Source organism: Peromyscus californicus, unplaced genomic scaffold, assembly GCF_007827085.1.
Source record: "Peromyscus californicus insignis strain IS unplaced genomic scaffold, ASM782708v3 Scaffold_12__1_contigs__length_115047231, whole genome shotgun sequence".
Taxonomy (NCBI): Eukaryota; Metazoa; Chordata; class Mammalia; order Rodentia; family Cricetidae; genus Peromyscus; species Peromyscus californicus.
Window position 1 is genome coordinate 108,998,880 of NW_026294413.1, and position 22,462 is coordinate 109,021,341.

The 22,462-nt window shown below is 41.0% G+C and overlaps 1 protein-coding gene across 2 annotated transcripts in view; it reads right to left on the reverse strand.

Moving 5' to 3' along the window:
• Synpr (synaptoporin) overlaps positions 1-22,462 on the reverse strand; it is a 354,853-nt gene that overhangs the window by 135,939 nt on the left and 196,452 nt on the right. For both annotated transcript variants that reach the window (XM_052734105.1, XM_052734106.1), the window contains one exon: positions 1,632-1,756. In XM_052734105.1, the coding sequence (XP_052590065.1) occupies positions 1,632-1,756 (125 nt within the window). The remainder of the gene's footprint in view (positions 1-1,631; positions 1,757-22,462) is intronic.

Sequence of the window (22,462 nt, forward strand, 5' to 3'; positions counted from 1 at the left end):
TCCCCAGGGAGGAATGCTTAGCAGTTCTGATCTTTGTACTCTTATAAGTGAGGGGACTACCTGAGCAGGGAGTGTTTGAACATGCCATTAATTCTACACTCTTAACACTTCAGAATATTGGTGAAAACATCATTTCTTTTGCTCTATCATCTCCATAAATAAAAGCACATTTGTTTTCGACTTTGTTTATGAGGCTAATATATTAAAAATACATTCCACAATTTGTGAATCCTCTGAGCTATTTGTTAGGGAAGAAAATAATTTCCATGGGGAATATGTTTGGGAAACAATGGGTCTCTTGGTGATTCAAAATGTACATTAGAAAGACAAAGCACTAAAAATGATTTCTTGAGTTTATTTTATCATACTCCTAAATTCTTTCTACCATCTTCTTTCTCTTCCTTCATTTCCCTTTCCTTCAGTGACAGTCTCATCGGTGTCCATGAAAATGTTTTCAGAAAATACTGTACTTACTTGCTTAAAAAAAAAAACTTGTAAAGGTTGATTTTGACTTTCTTTGTAATTATAGAACCACAATCAGGCCCATAGAAGGTAATGTTAAAATTAAATGAACAGAGAGTTCACTGATAACACACCAAAGAACACCTTCCCTTCTGAGTTAATTGATGTCCATTATTTGGGAATTTTACAGGAATAAACAATTTCAAAATTGAATGAAGTTAGTCTATATTAGGTCTCTGGAGCAGAACCATGAGATGTGAGGTTGGGAATAGGCTCTGAAGGGGCTCTGCTCTGGCAATCAGTTTATAGGCATGAACAGACACTGAGTTGATAAAGACATTGAAAGGGTTATTTGTATCAAGTTAAGTATAGCAATAGAGGTATGAACTTCTTTCAAGCTAGGTGGACTAAAACTTGACCTCTGCTTCTTAGTAACAGAGACAGTGCAAGGGAAAAATGAATTTATCTGTCAATGCCCCAGGATGTAACTGATGATGGTTACATCCTGGGGCATCCCTCAAAGTGTCATTGTGATGAGTAAATGAGATTGAACAGGCACTCATTTATCTGGTACACAGAGACATCATTAGATATTAATATCATTAAACACGTTATCAGCCAGAATTGCACAGTCAATATAAAATTGTATATAACCTAAAAATCTAGATAGAAAGTAAGAAATCTTAAAATTAGAGAAAATAATTATGTAAGTAGAGTCTTTCTGTTGATAGTCTTCAACATTGGGCCGTAGTGGGAGGGTTTAATTTTGGAAGACAGTCAATACTGGATTAAAGGTATGCTTAGCAAATTCTCCCAGTGTAGAGTGGTGGGTAGACACTCTAGTAATGACATTCTGTGGCTTCAAGCAGAATTTCTTCCTACCCAGAAGCCTTTAAAAGCCTACATTTTGCCGGGCGGTGGTGGCGCACGCCTTTAATCCCAGCACTCGGGAGGCAGAGCCAGGCGGATCTCTGTGAGTTCGAGGCCAGCCTGGGCTACCAAGTGAGTTCCAGGAGAGGCGCAAAGCTACACAGAGAAACCCTGTCTCGAAAAACCAAAAAAAAAAAAAAAAAAAAAAAAAAAAAGCCTACATTTTTTTCTACCAGAAACCACAGAAGGAACAAAGCCTCCTGCTGTGGGGCTGAGGAGCTTGGATTACCTTTCCTTACCTGAACGGGTAGGCAAAGGCTATGTCAATGCTGAGGTTACTTTCTGTCTTGTTGACGCAGTCCACACTCAGTCGCAGGCCTCCTGAATAGCCACCACATGTTGCAAATGCAAAGATTGCAAAAAGCTGTGGAGAACAAAAGAAGAAAGAAAAAGCAGCCATTAGGATGATGGTGGTCGTAAACACATCATCAGGAGTGCAGGGTCTAGGGGAAGGAGGTCATCGGCCTCTGCAGAGCAGCCTCACATCCTATTGAGCAGCAGGATAGCAAACAGTAGGATGACATGGGCTGTAAGTGGTTCTACAGAACAGTCCTGTGACTTAGAGAAATGGTGCACGGACAGGGCAAAAGTGACTGTGAGTGTGCAAGGTAGCGCCATGCCTCAGGCAGGTGATGGCATAATTCCATAGACAAAGAAAGTTGCCTGTGGATGCCTCCAGAAAGGTGTTTCCTTCACATTTACTCAGGTCGTTTTCACCAGTAAACATGGCTTTTCCTTTGGAAAGTTATAGATTGCTTTCTGTAAAAGCATGGCCTGAGAAATCCAGAATTAAAGGACTAAAGATCAAGTAAGAAACTGGTTCCATTCAGCGCATGAGCTCTCAGAGTGCTTTGCTTCATGTCCCTCATGTCCCCACAGGTAGCTATATCTGTGTTACCTGCTTTTTCTAAATTAACTCTTGAAGATTCAGTGTTACGAATTAATACTATGCCCTTTCCGAGTGGAAAACATGGATCTGTGAGGAACAAGACACTGAAAAGTAGGAGTATGACCTTGGAGAAGTCTTCCACACAGGAGAAATGCCAACAACGTGACAGCAGAAGTGGGTGGGGTGTTCCTAACATGAGAAATGAGGAAAGGCTAGATTTCGTTACTTCATACTCTGCCTAAATTTAAAAGAATTTCCCGCTCTTGTCTAAAGAAAGCCACCCCAATGCACTTCACACTAACTCATCCTGAAAGATTCCAATTTATTTTAGTTTTGGAGTTCACCTTCTTGTAGTAGTTTGTCTCCCTCCCCCACCCCCATGAGGAGCACTAGTTCACTTTGCCCAATGAGAGGAATTATGTGCGGATTAAATGCAGGGACCCTGGTATATGATGTTGGGGACATTACTTTCTATCACCATGCCTTAGTTTCCTCATCAACAAAACAGCACTGGCAATAACTCTTGAGCTATTTTACTGTTTGTAATATGAGACAGACAACTATGTGGAGAAGTCTCTCGTACTGGGGAAGTGTCTGTCCCGAAAATTCAGAATGAGAGTTATCTGCCAGATGAATCACTGGTGGAAAAACACCATAAGTATTGTCTTCCTTAATTGCCTCTTTAGCGTTTACAGGAAAAGGCTGGTTAATGGCAACAATACGCTGTAAAACCCTCACGAGGTAGCTATGTTTTGTTGACCATTTTCCCATCTATGTCAGTTTTCAAAATCAGTATTTTAAACTGTGAAACCAATGTTAGACATAGTGAAAGAAAATGGATTCATATGTGTTAGAAGTGTGGAGCCCATAGAATGGGTCCTCTTGCCACAATGTGAATACTCAATAAACGCTAATGAATATTATTACTGTAAATGGGGTTTGTGATAAGTTGTTCCAGGCCATAGAGTAGGAAATTTAGATTTAAGCCCTAGCTAGATCTACACAAGTTTCAGCTCCAGTGAACCAACAGCTACGCTGTCAATAGAAAAATCCGTTTTGTGTTTTGTTTTTCTTTGCTTTCCAGCTTGCCCAAGTGATGGGATTGATGGGCATTTAGCAGCCACTCCAGCCCACTCCACCATCCCACAGGATGCTCAGCGATCAGGGCTTCAGAGGAGTGTGACTGCAGCCTTCCCATCAGCTCTTAATGTTGACAGGAAAGAGAAAGACCTGGTGCTAATTGTCCAGTGCTCACATCTAGATTGTGTCTTATGGAGGTGGATAGCCCAGAACCTTGCAGGATGTGAAGATTCAGGCTTTGATGAGAAATCTTTCAAAGAAAGATTCGAGTTGTGGAGTCAAAAGAACCATAGCGAGAGACCCTTTTTGCTCCTCACAGTTCCTCATCTGCAAAACACTTAATAAGTGTGCTGCTCTTTCCTCATGACTGTGTTCTGAAGGGTGTGTGTGTGTGTGTGTGTGTGTGTGTGTGTGTGTGTGATTAATATTCCTGTATTGAATATATAGCAGAATAGCATCATCATGTCAAAAGGTTGTACTTTAAAAATTCTTGAGGATATTATAGTGTAGCTGAATGGCAAAAGAACAACTCTTATTAATTTCTGTACTTAATAACGTTAAAGAAATTGCTTATAATAAAATTATTGTTCTAATAGTGTATTGAGTAAGTGGCTTTACATACAGTTAAGACTCTTCAGTAAGATATTGTTGATACCACTACGTAAGGAGCTTAAGATGGAATAATAATTATTCACTAGCTGCTCGGATGTATTATATGGATGGTAAGCAGGGTTAGACTACTGAGACCACACACGCATTACTTTTTTCTCCAGCCTTTACTAATCTTTGCAAACACAAGACATCATACTCCAGTTGAACTAGATACCTACAGCTTTCTAGTTAAGTCTCCTACTCCCCACTGTCCCCACTAATTAAAGGGAAATCACATTGTGTGATTGATATGAAACTCATATGTGTTTGGCAAGGATTAAATGGAACACTGGGAGGGTCAGATCCTGCTGAGTGAATAACATTGTGAGGATGTTTAATTTCATTTTTGGAAAGTGAAATCAACCCCATTGGAGTATACCATCTAGGGGTCTGGTCCTATAGTAAGAAAACATTCAAACACAGTGAGGAGAGAGAACTGGAGGCTCTTTGGGATGGGAGCAGGTAGAATTCTCTGGTATTGTAGAGGAAGGTCCAATGACTTCCCACCAGTGCTCCACCTAAGTCCTTTACCCTGAGTGGCAGAACACAGCACATCTGACTTTGAGTTCAATTCCTACATAGGTGACTCTAAGCAAATCACCCCGCTCTCCAAACTTCAGTCCCTAGTGAGCTAAGACCCACCCACTGGCTCATTCAACAGGCATTTAGTGGAATACTTGCTATGCACCAGCTGGTGAATTACAAAAAGGCAGGAATGTCAGAAAAGAGACAGTGTCTGCCATCACCCAGCTATACAAATAACTACAAATTGTTTTACGTGATGGAGAAGAGGTTAAGACGGAAAGTTATGCCTGAAGATGCTGTGTTTAGACCAATCTGGAAAATAAATGAGACAAAAAGCAGTGGGAGGAGTTGTCCAGCGAGGGAACAGCTGATGTGACAGACCCAAGGAAGAAGCCAACTGAAGGCTACCACATCAATCTGGTGATCAAAGTTGAGAATAATAGTTTTTATCTCACAGGATTGCTGTGATTGTTAAATCATAAACTCACAGCCCCCAACAAATGTTAAAATTCATTAGTTTTTCCTCCTTCTCATTGCTACATCTTTGCTACTTACCTCACTCTACTAGAGAACCTGAGACTAGAGAGGAAAATCTGCTAGCCTCACCTCAGCCCACAGCAGAGTTGAGGTGAGAATCAGAATCGCAGGAAAGCAGTATGTTTACCACAAGAGTAGAGTTAACTGTCAACCTGTTTATAGACGCATCATGAGAGCAACTAGACATTCTCCAACTTTCCCCTGATTCTCTCACAAACACATACGGCTAAAAGGAGAACAGGCCTTGCACCTTCCTCCCTTCTCCCTCAGAGGGATAGATTGAGGCGTTTACAAGGAGGACTTTGTAAGGCGCACTAACCTTTCTTGGCTTGACAGCTAAGACTGAGAAGCCACTAACATTAGCACAAGAAGGGCTGGTTGTCTTTTGGATGCTCAGTTTTACAAAAAATACATCATAACACAGACAAGATCCTCTTCTTGGGGATGGAAAAGATGGGTGGCCAATATGCAACCGGTGGGAATGAAAACTGGGAGTCCTGTATCACTAAGGATAGAGAAAAGTCTGAAGGGATGGAGTGACAGTGGAAAGGGTTCTGTGAACAGATCCTGAGCAAGAGTCAACTGACATGGTTCTGTAAGGGCTGGAAGCTATGGAAAGGGATGCGGACCAGTGTTCATGTATGACTGCGTATACACGGCTGTGTGTGTGTTAGTCCTCTATACTCTGGGCTCTGCATATCCACCCTCAGCCAACTCAGTGCTTGTTCCCCCACAATACAGCACACTGCATCACCTCTCTCGGGAACTGAAGGTGTAACCTGGGACAAAAGTTCATTTAAGCATCCAAGGAGAATTATAAAATCTCTGTGTTCCCATTTTCACTGGGCTCCCAGTTCCCATAGCAGAAAACTAATTCTGCAGTCTATCCTAAGTTAATCAGTGTCCTGACTACTGGCATAATCATTCACCTCCTCTGTGTTCAGTAGACCAAAATTAAGTCTCCTGCAATGAACTCTCATTTTGCTTCTGTCTGGGATGATCGATGGCTCTGCTAAATAACGAAAAATTACTTTCAAAATGGAAAAAATTAGCCAACAGAAAGATCCTCTGCATTGTAGCCTAATCATAAATACATCCATGAGAAAGAAGAGGAAGAACTGTCTCCCCATCCCCTGGTTTAATAGGTATCAGTAAACCATGACACATAGCAGGAGTGACATTGTTGCTCAGAGTGACACCAAACTTTCCTCTCAACGGAAGACAGACAGCACCTTCATGGGGTTGCCCTGACTCTAAGAAGAATATCATGCAAAGATGCTATTAACCCTCCTGGTTATTTTGAAAGTCGTAGTTGAAAGCAATACTTTGGGAGATGAAAAATATGAGAACTATTAATGCTTTTAGTAAAGTGTGCAGCAAAGCCAGGAAGAGGACTTCTCTCCAAAGTCTAGTGGTATGCAACCTCAGGCATGAAGGATGCTCGGGAGTAAATGGGTAGGAGTAAGAAGAATGCTAGGAGGGGCTAGGAAATCAACGTTCACACCATCAACAGGGTGTGCATACCAACAGCCTCATCCCTCAGGATGAAACTCCGATTTACTGTGTGCCAACTTCCATATGTAAGTATTTCCACCATGGTCAATTCCAAGCTACTCTCAAAACACTTGAGCTTAGACTGGAACGGGACTGCAGTGTCAGAAGTCCTCCTGTACATCACTGTCCCCAGGATCCTAAGCAGGGACCTTCATCTGCTAGGGCTAGTGTCCAGCAACAGAATTATTCTTTCATTTGTGTTTTTTACTCAGTCCTTTATTTTGTTTGTAGCAAAAGCTTCTGTGATTGTGTGTGAGTGTGTGTGTGTGTGTGTGTGTGTGTGTGTGTGTGTGTGTGTGCACTTATGGATACGGGTGCACACGTGGCACATACTTAGCACTTGGGCTGGCAAGTTGGTACAATTGGAGCCAACAGTAAATGGAAAGATCGGACAGTTCTAGAGGCGGGCCGAAGTCTGTTAGGGCTTGTTTCAGGTAGGACCCGAGAACTGTGACTCCTGTGTCATCCCCAGCTGCATCTCCTCACTGAGGAACACTCCATGATGGCTTTCATGCTATGATAGCAGAGCCTAGTGTTTGCAACTGATAGCTTATGTTCCACAAAGCCAAACAGCAGACACAGATTGTCAACAGCCTGTGAAGAAACCTTGTTCTTATCAGGTTCCAGGTTTCAGTGGGCATGGGTGTGATCAAATGGATACAGTATCGAAAGCCATGGCTTGTAAAGTGTGAATTGGAAATGGCCAGGAGAGGAGAGTAGGTCTCGCTTTGCCAGGCAATGGGCAAACTCTTTTTGAACAGGACTATGCCTCTATATCTCCGTAGCCCTCCTTGTGCTGAAATATTGTAAGTGCATCATTACTGTTAACAGGTGAATACTGATGACAAAAGAAGTAATGAAATACCTACATTTGGGGCTGAGGAGATGGCTTGGTATGTAAAAAGTTTGTCTCACAAGTGCGAGATACAGATTTTGGCGCCCCCTCAAAAAAATGTCTTCAGAAAGTATATTATCAATCCACTTAGCAGTCCAGACCCCTGTCTCATAGATGAGGAAAATAAGACCAAACAGCACAACCAAAGTCACACTGGTTGCTGCTAAGTGAAATGGTCACAGTTGGACTTCAGATGGCTTCTCTTTAAAGCCCACACTTGCTCTTCCTAACTTTCCCAAGGGTGTGACTTGAAGCATGCTATGGAAAGAACTGTGCAGAAATAGAGGCCATGGGCTGCTGAAGGCCCTTTCTCTAGCACATCAAGGTTCAGAAGGCCAAGAAAAATTCTGCAGGACAAAGCTGGAGAAGTGCCTTAGTATCCAGGCCTCCCCTCCAGAGCATCCCCCACCTCCAGAGCATCCTGGCCTTCACTTCAGGGACGAGACTGGTGTCTTGCTGCTCTGAGTATTTGAGCAACCTGCTGTGAGTAGATTGTGCCAATTATACATGACAAGCCCCTCCTAATTGCTAGCCTTCCACAGTCCATGGTGCTGGCTTTTGTACTTTCAAATAGCTCAACGTTTCCACAGATACGGATCAAGGGATGCAAAGCACCCCCTTCACCCCTCTCTGAAAAGCCCTCCTTTGTGACTGGCCTTAGGCTGATGAGCCACTTGTCCTCAGTCCCTATGAAGAGCATTGCTGGGAACACAGCTGTTTAGAGTTGATTATTTCGATACTGACCTTGAAGAAGTGAGAAATGAGGAGTATAAGGTATTTGCCAATGCAAACCAAACTTTGAACTCTCCCTAGCAGAGCTCAAACATTCACCCTCCGCTAGCATCTCTGGAGCCCCCAGTACACAGGTGAGCACCTCGAAGTTTAACCTTCCATGTTGGCTGAACTTTGTGTAATCCTCCCTTCAATTTTTCTTTTACTGGCAATAGGATTTTTCTAAGGAAATTGACCAAGCAGCCTTACAGTTATCAGTTTATAACTACTAAACCCCATAAAATACTTTGACCCAGAAGACTTTCTGTGAGCAATATTGTAAAACCTCAACGTGGATCTTTCCATGAAAATAAAGACTGGAAGTTAGTCCCTGATAGAAAGTAAAATTATTTTTAATCTGAGGATATTGAAACCTACTGTTGAAAAATCCTTCTTCCCATGGGGCTGAGTAGATGGCCCAGTCTGTAAAGTGCTTGCCTTGCACGTGTGAGGGCCTGAATTTAATCCCCATATCCTATGTACAAAACTATTTGAAAACTGGGGAGGTGGAGACAGGCAGATGCTTGGGATTGACAGCCAGCCAGTAGCCTACGTTGCAAGTTCCAGTTCAGTGAGAGACAGTGGATTGTTGTTGATTGTTTCTGGGCTCTTTTGGGGGTCCTCCCACCCAGCTCCCAAAGAAATCACACACAGAGGCTTATTTGTAATTATGAATGCCTGGCCTTAGCTTGGCATTCATAATTAGCTTTCTTGCCAGCTTTCCTTAAGTTATCCCATCTACCAAAGCACTTGGCTGTAGGTGACAGAAAGCCTAACCAACAGTGATTTAAGCAAATTCAAGTTCGATTCAATACACATCAATTTCTAGAGCTTGTTTGTTATGATTATTGATGGTGTCTGGGCCAGTAATAGTAAATCAAGGATCTCAGGCATGCCACCAAAGCAAGTCAGCAAGCCACACCCACTGGGCATCTAGTCACCTTGTCCTTGATAGTGCTAACAGGGTCCTGTGCCTTTGTGCAGGGGGGTAAGTGAATGGAGATTTGAATTTGTACTTGATTTCTATTTTCACACATAAAATAGACACAAATATTTAAAATAAATACAAGGGAGAAATAATAAACTAACTGAGAAATTAGCTTCATGCTTACAAAACATAAAATGGGGAATGAGAGCTAGAATAGATGGTTATATGCAATGGATGTAAAGAATGTATAGCTGAAACTGATTTGAAAGACTTCTCTTCTCCAAGGACTAGCTTTCATGTACCAAAGATGCCATGCAAGCTTCCAAAAGAGAGAAGCAACCAACAGTCTTACCCAGCTATGATGCCTATGAACCACAGCAATGATCAGCATGGCATGATAACTCTAAGGGTGCAGTAGGGACATGCATACCTTGGTGGTAACCAACGGCTCTCTAATTGGACTTAAGATCCATGGGACAAGAAGAAAATCATGCCTGCTGCTGGAAATCTAGACAACTACCAAGGGTTAGTGAAGCCATGGATCTTGGAGGAGAACCTACAACTGCCAGTTTACTAAACCAGCATCATCCCTAACTACGTTCTAAATATTTTTCCATATACCCACAGGTAAGTATAGTTCTCACCCCTTATCAGGGAAACTTCTCTTTGCAACTGATGGAGACCATTGCAGAAAGCCAAAACTGATCAAAATGTAGAGTTATGGAGTCCAGTCCCAACTGATAGATCTAAAAACACAACTCCTACACCAAAGGCTTGGATCGTTGTGGAAGAGGGGAAGAAGGATTATAGCAGCCAGAGGAAAAGGGATCTTCCAGTGGTGAGATTGTGTCTCACAGAACTGTCATAAAGTCTACCAACATGGCTGCTAACCATGAGCTAAGAAAAGATGATACCAATAGAAAAGCTCATAAGGCTTCAAGGAACAATAAAGGATCGGAGAAATGGTCTTTCCCCAGGGAAGAGCACACCAATTAGCAATTGGTTAACAAATACCAAATGCTCAGTCCTGAATATATGAGTGTGTGTGTATACAAGTACAACTAAGTAGGTTGTATTTATGTATTACTTACGTATTTATTTGTGTGTGTGTAATTTTGTGTGTGTATGTGTGTTTGTGTGTATATGTGTGTTTGTGTGTGTAAGAAACAACAATTAAAATAAAAGAGATCATGGATTTGAAAAAGAGTGGGACAGGGGTGATTGTGGGAAGGCTTGGAAGAAGGAAGAAAGGGAGGAATTATATAATTATACTATAATCTCAAAAGGTATTTTTTAGAACAATAGAGAGTTGTCAGAAAGTGAAAATTGTAAAGAAAATAAGAAAAATACAAATTGTCAAGCAACACAAGTGTACAGCACTTCTAGAAGAAGAGATCCATACAAATACACACGCATGCGTTTTCCCTGGGAGGATCCAGGGAGAAAGCACTTGAGGGCTCTTAATGGTTACTACTGAGAAGTGGAATCAGGAATTGAACTCCTGTTTTTAACGGATTGGTGTTACTTGAATTTCTTTGAGTAAGCATGTATACCTGTCATGTGAAACCAGATTTTCTTAGACTGACAAAAGGAGACGACCTGTAAGCAATTGTACAGAGTAAGTTCAGACATTAGACAGCAAAGCCCTTGGAAGAAATCAAGGCAGTTACTGTAAGATGTTGGTTAGTACTTGCATGGGCATTATAAAAGAGGAGGATGGGTTTTCCATTATCTGGTTTCCTATTTGGCTTTATGATCCCTCTTTCCTGTATTCTTCCTGCCTTGATGTCACCTGAGATACGACACAGCAGAGGTCATCTCACCTACAACCGCACTATTTAAGGGTATAGCCTCCCAAAAGTTCAGCTAAATATGCTTTTGTTATGAAGTTCTAGCTTTAGGTATTTTGCTACAGCAACAGAAAGCATAATAATACACCTCTATGTGTACCTTAGTGCACAAAAGAAAATAATAATAGCAATGTTAACTACATATTTCTATTTGACAGGAAAGTGACCACCATCAACTCCCGCATAGTCACTGTTATGCAGCTCAGTGGTGCCCTTTACACGTGTGAACAGACGGTACTCTTTGCCAGAAGCCATGCTTTCTCAAACCCAAGGTGAGTTGCAACCTTCAGGCCTCTTTATTTGTATAGCAGGTCCAGAGAGCCATGGGCCAGTATTCCCTAGATAGAAAATAAAATTCTAGCTAGGATATAGTTCTGTTTGAATTCAGCGTAGTTAGCACACCTTCTTAAATTTAAATATTTAATCAGATAGAGTTGTATTTATACTCACAAAGCAATTTAGAATACCATCTGGTTATTTGGGGAAAAATATTGATCCATGATCAATTGGATGCATTCAATTACCATCTTTTCACTAGACAGAGAAGTCATTAAATGGCCATTATTCGCATCTCCCCTCATCTCCTTTTTTAAAAATCTACTCTTAATTTAATGAAAGTGCATGGTGCCATTAATAGAATAGCAGCCATCCATTTAAGGGGGAAGATAACTTTATCCTTGTTGCCAAATGAAATTCAAGGCTCAGCCATGATGGTCATGTGTATAGACAGACATCTTATCTAACCTCATTATTTAAGGCATGGGAACCTAAAAGTGCCACAGAACCATTTCCATTCAGAATACTTTGGGACATGCCAATAATTATGGCCCAGACTTATCTCTGTGCCTACTCCTCTGAGCACCTCAGTGAAAGCAGCTTCTGTCTTGAACATGTGCATATGGTTATTTTGATCATTACAGTTCTTGACCTGCAAGTCAGTGTTCTAGATCTCAAACACAATACTAACTCTTTAACAGTGGGGAACTTCCCATGACATATAATTTCATTCTTAATGGAAAAGAAACAAACCTAAATTAACAGTCAAAAAATAGCACACAAGCTGGACATGGTAGAACACACATAATCTCAGCACTGGGGAGAGGCAGACAGATCTCTGTGAGTTTGAGGCTAGCCTGGTCTACACAGTAAGTTCTAGGCTAGCTAGTACTACATCTTGAGACCTTGTCTCAGAAAACAAAGTCACATGTGTTACCATTCATACTGAAGAAATTTGCTGTTTAAGACTAGAAATTCTAGCAGAGCAAATGAGTGTCCTAAGGTACCACTTTTTGACTGTAATTAAACCAACCGTCGTAACTGAAGCGGCCGCTCTGTGAGTCCAACAGTGCCCTAGAGGCTCCATGGACTATGCCACTGCAATGTACATCTGTGGGATAGTAAGCATCCTTATCCCTGTCAGAGTCAGGAAAACCACATTGTAGAGAAGTTACGTGATCTGTCCACAATCACACAGGAGGAGAAAAATAACTAAAATATACAAATTCATAATTGTACTATAAACAGACATTTTAATTGGTTACTATTGGAGAGTACTTATGAACAAATAGCTTTTAAACTGTTAAAGAAAAAAGCTACCATTTCACCTATTTTCTTTAAGAATGTTGATGAAAAGGTAGGAAAGACATTCTCTTTACAAAATGTGTTGAATTAAGAATATAAAGCGAATAATAAAATTAAAAATCACCCTTTTGTAATCAGGGACTAACTGAATCAAATATTTTATGTTGAAACCCCAATTCCTTGTGTGTCTATCTTTGGAGCTGGGGCCACTAAAGAAGTCATTAATATTAAATTAAGTCATACGGATGGGACCTTGACCAAATAGGTTTTATGCTCTCTTAAGAAGAAAGAGCAGAGAGCTCTGCTTTGATATTGCTCTTTACATGCATTCAGTGAGCACAGGAGGAGAGGGAAGTCACAGAGGAGGCCTTGAAACAAAGCCCACACTGCAAGCACCTTGAACTGGGTCTCCCTGTTGCCAAAAGCTGTAAATATGCATTTCTGATGTAACCAGCCTATGATGCTGTTGTAGCAGCTCTGGCTGACTGAGTCACAATCTCTAGCAAACTAACTGTATTCATTGATGGCAAATTATGAAATGAAATGAAAAATAATTAGATATCACATGCCTCAAGTGGGAGAAAGAAAAGTATACAATATTGCGATATTCTTTGCAAATAAAAATCAAATAAATTTGGACAAACTTTTAGGTACAATTGTTAATTTGTAAAACATATAGAAGAGAAAGGGTATGTATAATGATGCTACATAGATGAAGTCAGAAAAGACCTGAGAGACTCTGAAGAGGAAAATGTGTTTATGAGGTAGAGATGGGAGAGGAAGAAGGAGAGGGAGAGAGAGAGAGAGCAAGAAGAGCTCATAGATTTAAAAATGTTAAGGACATAGAGTTATTACAGTGTGTGGATTTTTAAAGTCTAGATACAATAAAATGAAAAATCAGAAGAATGCATGGGATAATTAGAAATCATATTGAATTATTGCTATTTGTATATGTAGAAAAACATTGCTATGTCTTTTGAATTGAATAATCTTGAGAGATGCATAACAAATTTTTATTCAAAAAGACCCCACAAGATGTTGTGCCAGGAAGAGTGTGAGGATTTGTAATAGGAATGTTGGTTAAGAGCTGATATTGTTGGAGAAGCAAGTCTCATTGCATCATCCTGTGTTTATACTATCATTAAATGATTTTAACATTATGATCATTTCACATTATGAATGAGCCTAAGTGTATTGGGTGTGCATACAGAGACAGAATTCAGACTAGTTTTTAACTTAACGTATGTAAGAACTTCTTTGGTATTCTGGGTGTAGTGGTGTGTTGTAGGATATTATTTTAAGGTATGTTACTTTTGTTAAGTTGCTTTGTTTAACTCTGTGAAGTTGTGTTACTGTACCTGTGGTCTAATAAAGAGCTGAGCAGCCAATAGTGAGGCAGGAGAAAGGTTAGGCAGGGCTGGCAGGCAGAGAGGATATATAGAAGGACAAATCTGAAAGGAGAGGAAGGAATGAAAGAAGAAGGAGGAGGACTTCAGGGGCCAATCACACAGCCAGCCACCATGGAGCAAGAAAGAAAGAAAGATACACAGAAATAGAAAAAGGTAAAAGCCCAGAGGCAAAAAGTAGACGGGATAACTTCAGTTAAGAAAAGCTAGCAAGAAACAAGCCAAGCTAAGGCCAGGTGTTTATAAGTAATAATAAGCCTCCATGTGTGACTTATTTGGGAGCTGAGTGGCAGGCCCCCAAAAGAAAAAACAACCAAAAACAGTGGTACATGCCTTTAATCCCAGCATTTGAGAGAGAGAGGCAGATGGAACTCTGGAAGTTCAAGGCCAGCCTGGTCTATGTAGTGAGTTCTAGGACAGTCAGGGCTACATGTTGAGACCATGTTTGAGCAAGGAGGAAGAGGAGCATGAGGAGAAGGAGGATGAAGAAGAGAGGTTTAAAAAGAAGAAGAGGAGGAGGAGAAGGAAGGGGAGGAGGAGGAGCAGGAGAAGGAAGAGAAGAAGAAAGTTTAAAAATAGCCTTAATCAACATATGGGAGGGTAGCCCTTCCTAGAGTTAGCTAGCCTATATCTGTCCTGCTACTATAAGGCTATAGTACTTACAAGAAAATACACTCTCTTTAACAAACATTTTCTTTCTTAACAATCTTTGATTGATTTTTCTAAGGGCCCATTTTGTTCTGCCTCATTATGAGAAAATGGCTTTTTCTCATTATGTTTTAATGAGATGAAAGATCACCATAGCCTACAGGGTTATACATACGATGCAAAGGTCGTTTGTTCCTATGTAACAAGGGAAAACTCTACCATCTTTCAATAATGAATGTCTTGTTATTGATTAAATCCAAGTGGCAATAAAATACATCAAAATAGTGAAGATTTAATACATTGGTTTTAGTTTCTGAGTATAAGGATAAGGGCAGTTCATAGAGATCACTTTGCCATCCATCTCAGCACTGCAGAAGGGACAACAAGCACGGGCCATGAGCTTCTGCCAGGGAAAGAAGGTGGCCTTTTCTAAGAATTCTGGCTTCCAAACGCATGCAGCACTTGCCTTAAAGTTAAATCCTTCAAGAGTCAGCGTATTCATTCTTGAGAACCAAAGACAATTAAGAGACAAAAGAGAGGAATAGAGGCTGGGGAGATCACTCAGTGGGTAAGATCATTGCTTCCAAGCAAGAGGATAATGAGTTCAAATACCCAAAATGGAACATGGTAGTATGGCTCAAGTGAAGGTCTTGTGGAGGCCCACAAAGTTTTCCTAGTGAGATCTGTGTTTGCTTTACCCAGAAGAGCTGCATTAGAGAACTGCTTGACCATGTGCATGGTTACTAGGTGATTGGAAGGGCCTACGCTTGGCTGAGCTAGGGGGAGGTCTTTTGCTCCATCCCTTGGCATTCCTATAAATAGCCCTTTAGAAGAGACAGAAGGGCCTGGTGGATTAGGATCCAGGCCCTCCCGAGGCTATTCTGTGTTCTATCTGTTTCTCTCCCCTCTATCCTTCTATCTTAAGCTCTTATTCCTCTCTCCTCAAGAGTACCCTGGGGTAAAATGTGGGAGCTGGTCTCCCAGCTGGCCTCCCACAGTGTCTAGAAGGAAATATGTAGAGTTAGATGTTAGATTGGAAGGCATTCACGGGCTGGATGTGTAGCTTAGTGATAGAGCACTTGCCCAGAATGGCCAAGGCTTCAGGTTTGATCCAGCACCACCACAAAAACAAAGAAAGAAACAAAAATGTTCTCATTCATGTAAGACATGAAAAAGAAATGGCAAAAAAGGGGAAAACAGGAAAGAGGTACAATAATTCAACAGCATTTGAACATATGTTCTTCCCAGAATCACAATGGAGAGAAACTGTCTTGTGGGAATTTTGATGGCTGTCATCTTGTAGGGAGTAGTGGGATGGCAGGCAGAAGAGCTGTGGGCTGGTGTGCTACTTCAGTTTGTACTGGGGAAATGATTGCAATCTTCAGACCTAAGCCAAAGAAATTCTCCACACATGTATTTAAACACTGTAGTTTGGAAACCCCTTACGGTGCTCTAATATACCAAATCAGGGGCCTATGGACCTCATGCTAAGAGCCACCACTCATACAAAGGGACACAGGTGACAAACTGGTACAAGCTTCAGCTCATGATCTGATTGGGGAAACTTCCTGCTGGCATGATACTCCAGGTCATTCACTGAGGTTTCCTAGTCTGCATTTTTTTTTCAGTTTTCTCATACTTATTTATATTTCATAAATCATTTCCTTTAGAATTATGTTACTACTTACTTCCAGTATTACTATTTCACTGTGTACTAAAACTGCGTCTATTAAGAAAACACAGGATTTTTTTAAACAAAGCTGAAAAATCACTTCACTTAAATGATAAACTACAAAATTGGTAAAATTACTCTTGTATCCTAGGTTTCAGAAGAAAACAACAGAATCCTTCTGGAAAACCTGCTGGAGGGACAAGGAGACCTCAATATCTCTGTGTGGCACCCTGCTGCTTGTTAACAGAATAATCTGTCCCTGGGGGTGTGTTTAGCATGGCCTGACGTATAATTGTGGACTCTTTGGAGCACAGGAGCCCAGCCTCCACTCACTTCCATGATGGCTCTGGGCCTGGCTGTGCACACCAGCTTACTTTCCATTCCAGGGAACTGAAAGGGATGCCCAATGGGCCCATTGAGAGTATCCAAACCTTATGGTGTTTTGGCTTCTTTTGCACAGATGGATTGTGGATGCATGTTTTAACAGATGCACACTGAAGTATGCAAAAATATTTTGCAGTCTAATGTTTTCATCTTTTCCTGATCGTACCAGATATAAGAGGGAATGAACATTGGAAATAAATGTCTCCGCTCACTTTTATTATTGTACAATGGAGGAAGGGTGCCTTTCTTCCCCTTTGTTATCAATGACTAGAACACTCAGACTATGGAACAATGCACAGCTCAGTGACCTAAATTAGAGGTTAATGGAGATGATTCTATGTCTCCTGGAATGGTCTCTTCCTTTTCTAGTGCATTTTCATCAGGGTATAAAGACCTTTTTTTTTTCTTAAAATAAAAACATATTTATTGATTACATCCTAAGTACCAGGTTCTCTCTCTCTCTCTCTCTCTCTCTCTCTCTCTCTCTCTCTCTCTCTCTCTCTCTCTCTCTCTCTCTCTGTGTGTGTGTGTGTGTGTGTGTGTGTGTGTGTGTGTGTGTGTGTGTGTAAGCTGTGGCTCCCTTTGCACTTAATGTCTGGAAGCAGAGTGACAGACAATATACAAATAAACAATAAATATAAAATTGTAATTATGGTGCAAGGGGGCATGTAGAAAACACTGACAATAATGATACCTCCTCAGAGAAGGTAAGTACTACACATTGAAGGGGAAGAGCTAGATGGGGAGAACCCAGGGCAGACACTTTGGAGAAGGGCAAGAACTTGGCATAGTGAGGAAATAAAGCTATTATAGCTGTAGTGGGCCAGGAGAAAAAGCTCATAAGAGGACCGTAGTGGAATACTAGGTGGGTCTTCATAAAAAGTTTACATGTACACACAAAACCTGATTGGTATTTATTTTACCATCCAGTAATTATTAATTATAAGATATTCATAATCAAGAGAATAACTGATATTTTGAGACCTTTTGCCGTGTGCCAGTACCTGAGTTAAATGTTCCACATCCACCAACTCAATTGTTTCAATATCCATGCAATATACATGTTACTATTGTTTATGCTGGAGAAACTGAGGCTTATAACATGTCAACTTCTCTAATGTCACACAGAAAGTAAGCAGGAATCAAGGAACTAGACCCTAGCTGGAGTTCTTAGCCAAACCCAGGCAAGCAGAGCCACCTCGGGATGAGAGCTCTAAGGACCTGGGCTCCTTCTGGTCCCTTGCAATTATACCATTGAATGTGGCAGATGCTGGGATGAGATCCAAAGTCTAACCAAAGCAGTGGTTTGTGAAAAGCTGATTAGAAGAGATGTCTTGACATCAGTCCAGGAAAAGGCCTGAACAAAGATGTAGGAAGGTGTCAGAGTTGCTCAAGTAAAAAAAATAAAAATAAGAAAGAGGGCACTGTATCAGGCTTCTGTTTGCTGGTGTGTTCGTGTTCCCTGGAAGGACTGGCACACCAAGGCCGGAGGGAAGTGGAGAGCTGGAGAAGGGAGAGCCCACAAGAAGCAGATCTTTTCAGCGACTATTATACTGTTCTCTTTCCCAATGATGCAGGTCCCAGAAAACATTGCAGAGGAGACAACAAGTCCATTTTCTAGGCTCTAGGAGAGTTCCCACCATGGTATGGCTTTAGGACATTGCTTGAAATATACACAGTCTCTACCACTGTCCCTCCTGCCCCGTTACCCAAATGATTCAGCCAGGCCTCCTCTGTCCACCATTCAGTCACCTAACTTTGTTGCTTCTCCATTCTTGATACTGACCATAGATGTATGCCCTGGCAGTCTAAGTGCTATGGCCTAGGCCACAGTTCTGGGGTGCTGGTCTGGTTTCCTGCCATCTGAGCCTTCCTCTAGCCTTGCTCCAGGTTACCCAGGATACCCAGGATCTGCTTTGCTGCAATAGCTGTCTTTCGGGTTGGACTGCTCCCCTCCTCCACTCTCCCCTTCCAGCGATCCTTCACTCACAAGGCCTCCTGTCTTCAGGCCTTTGCCCGCTCTCTAGTCTATGCCATTCTTTAGGCAATAGCACATTACTTAGAACTTCTCTCCCTAAACAGTTGTAGGTGTTCTTTGCCTGTCTACCTGTGTTGCTTTTTCCTCAAGCATTCAACTATGCTTTTAGCTTTAATGTTTTAAAATGTATCGTTATTATTTTAAATTATGTGCAGCATTTTGGTGTGTGGGTATGTGTATGGGGGTGCAATGACTGTGAAGGCCAGAGTCCTTGGAGCTCCCTGGAGCTGGAGTTACAGTTAGTTGTGAGCTACTTGACATGGGTTCTGGAAATGGAACTCAGATCCTCTAGAAGAGCAATACAAGCTCTTAAACACCGAGCTATCACTCTAACTCAGTGGTCCTCAACCTCCCTAATGCTGCGACCTTTTAATACAGTTCCTCATGTTGTGGTGACCCCCCAACCATAAAAATTATTTTTGTTGCTACTTCATAACTGTAATTTTGCTACTGTTATGAATTATAATGTAAATATCCGTGTTTTCCAATATTTTCTTAGGTGACCCCTATGAAAGGGTCACTTAACACCCACCTCCAGAAGTCGCAACCCACAGGTTGAGAAACACTTCTCTAGGCCACTCCTTTTGTGTCTTAACATTAACATTAAGTTTAAGTTCTATTTTCCCCAAGAAACACTTTTACCATTCTTTGGTAGACTGAACATCAAAGCCCCTGTAGATGTTCATGTACTCATTTACCATGTAATTACCCTAACATGGTGATAATAATCTTGACTCATCTGGCTGAATCCAATGACATTATTCAGTGCCTCTTGGGTAAAGGAGATATATACATAGAGGTCAAGGAGAGGGAGAATAAAATTAAACATGGTTGACCCAGATTAACGGCTTTAATGATAAGGGAAAGGCTATATGCTGAGGAATTAGGTAGCCTGCAGGATTTGGAAAAGAGGAGGATGAAGCTATCTGACAACACACAGAAGGAAAACAACCTTGATGATGCCTCCATTCTATGAGTGCTAACTTCCACAACTGGAAAATAAGTTTGAGTGAAGACACTGAATTTGTGGTGATTTGTTAACTAAAATTACATACATTCCCTGATCTTCTTCTCCACCACATGGGAAAATTGATCTCTTTGTCTTTAAGCTACTGCTTAGCCCTATACACTAAATAATTTATATATACACCTTTTTCAATGAGAATATAAGCCTTAAGAGAAGCTACCACATCTCAGGCATAATTATGTATGAGTATAGAACTAATTATTCATTAATTCATTCATTAATTATTCATTCCTCCTGTCATTCAAATATTTATTATTTATTGTGTGCTTAATATGCACAAGAGTCTAAATACTGCTAGGTTCCATTACTGCATTGAATAGCAAAACTAAGAAGATTCTTTTGGCTTCAAGGAGCTTATACTTTGGTGGAGGAAACACTGATTAAGAACCATGAAGATAATTTGAGTTGACTTAAAGATGTATAAAAATAGATAAGGGATTCAGAGCAGGAAGAGAGAAGGGCATGTGCTTAGGATCTGTGGAGACGGAGCCCAGTGTGTTGAGGGACTGCACTAGACAAGACAGTGATGTGGATGCCATGGAGATGAGGTGGAAAGCAAGCTGGTGCTATGGTGTCTATTAGCCTGTATGGACAGTAGGGAGTATGTTGAACATGGAGCAGGGTGAGCAGGCTGCAATTTATAAATGGGTACTTTAGGTGTATAAACAGGAGCTTGGGGAAAGATGCAGATGGGATAGGAGTGAAACAGTAAGGATGTTGCAAGACAGAAAGGGAGGTAAGAATGGACATGGAAAGAAGTGGACAGATTGGGGCTCTGTTGGAGGTTACAGCGACAGCGACGATATTTAATGCTGAGTCAGACGGTAGTTAAAGCAGGTAAGAGAGGCACCTCTGGAGACTGTGGGAGAGAGGAATACTGCAATCTCCTACAACTTCCTGTGATGGCAACCATCTGACAGGATTAAGTGACTATAAAGACTGAGTGGAAAAGGCAAGATTCTCTCAGAGTCCCTATCCCAGTCCCAGAGGTATGAGATGGCGTAGCATTAATAAATCTTGCTTTTTAAAGCAATAGAGACAATTATCTGCATAAAGGAGATGGTTAGGTGAAATTAGAGATTTAATTCAAGGCAGAATGTTTTATTGAATACCCCTTTCCCCTTTTCCAGTCCAATTAGACATGGTTTATCCACAAAGAAAACATGACTTGCTTCTTTGAGATCTGGAGGTTGGAGGACAACATAATTTCCTATAAGGTTCTCATACCTGAACATTGAGCTTACTTAAGCTAAAATATAATTCCATGAAAAATACATAGCACCTCATTATTGGATGGTAAGACAACAGGGAGGCTGGGCATTGCTGAGACTTGGCTCTGCAGAGGAAGATACCTCGGTCTGAATACAAGAAATGTGTTAGAGTTTAAAATTAAGAGAGGTGAAGAAAACATCATGTGACTGAAGAAAGAGATGCAATTGCGCAGTGCCGGGGGCTGCAGAAGGACCTTGTTTTGTTGAGGTGGGAAAGTCCAAGTCAGTGCACACGGAGCAGGTGAGTTGGAACCAAATCAGAAAGTGCAAGTTTGACAAAGGAAAGCTGGCATGCTGCATGGAGCATGGGGAGCTGTGAAAGGAAGATGCTGAAGCAGGAGAGAGAAGAGATGGGTACCTGCTGTGGGATAATCCTCCTGTGCACTGTAAAGATTTGTCACTCAAATTGGTTTAATAAATCACTGATTGTCCAATAGCCAGGCAGGAAGTATAAACAGGGAAACCAAACTAAGGATGATGGGAAGAAGGGTGGAGTCAGGAGTTGCCAGCAGATACATAGGGAGCAGGAGACAAACATGCCTTGCTAATAAAGGTACCATCATATGGCAGGGCATAAATAAGGAATATGGGTCAACTTAAAATATAAGAGATAGTTAGTAATAAACCTGAGCTATTGGCCGAGCATTTATAATTAATATAAGCCTCAGAGTTGCTATTTTGGAATTGGCAGTTGGGACAAGAAACTTCCATTGACAGGCACCATTAACTGAGAGAAAAAATACTAGATTATTTGTGGGAGGAAAATAGAAAAAAAGAGACATGTAAGTGATGGGAGGTGAGAGACTGAGAGATATTTCCAGAAGGATTCTCAGGGAATCTGATGGGCTTAGCTATAAAGAAAATGGAAAGAGGAAACATGACATGAATCCAGGGTTTTAATTTACAAGCAACTGAGAAATCTTTAATATAAAAATGGGTTATAGGAAAAGGGAACCAATAGTTAGGTTTGCTTTGAAAAACTTTTTCAGGTACAATTGATAAAACAAGTGTGTGGATTCTAGAAGGTAGTTTAAAAGACTGGCCTCTTTGAAGAAGCTTGAGCATTGATAAATTGGCAAAAAAAAAAAAAAAATGGCTGCTATGCTTTGAGCTCTGCCTGCCAAGAGATAGGGTCTTTTTACTCAATCCTTAAATCTGAGTGGACCATGTAATTTTCTTTTATCAACACATTATGACATTATGATCAAAGTGACATGTGAATTTCAAACCTTAGCCCTAAATAGTCTTGAAGCTTGAAACATACCTGGTCCATCCCACTGGATGGTAAGAGTTAAGTGATTCAGTCACCCTCATTTTCCTAGTTGACAGATAAGCTTGAAACATACCTGGTCCATCCCACTGG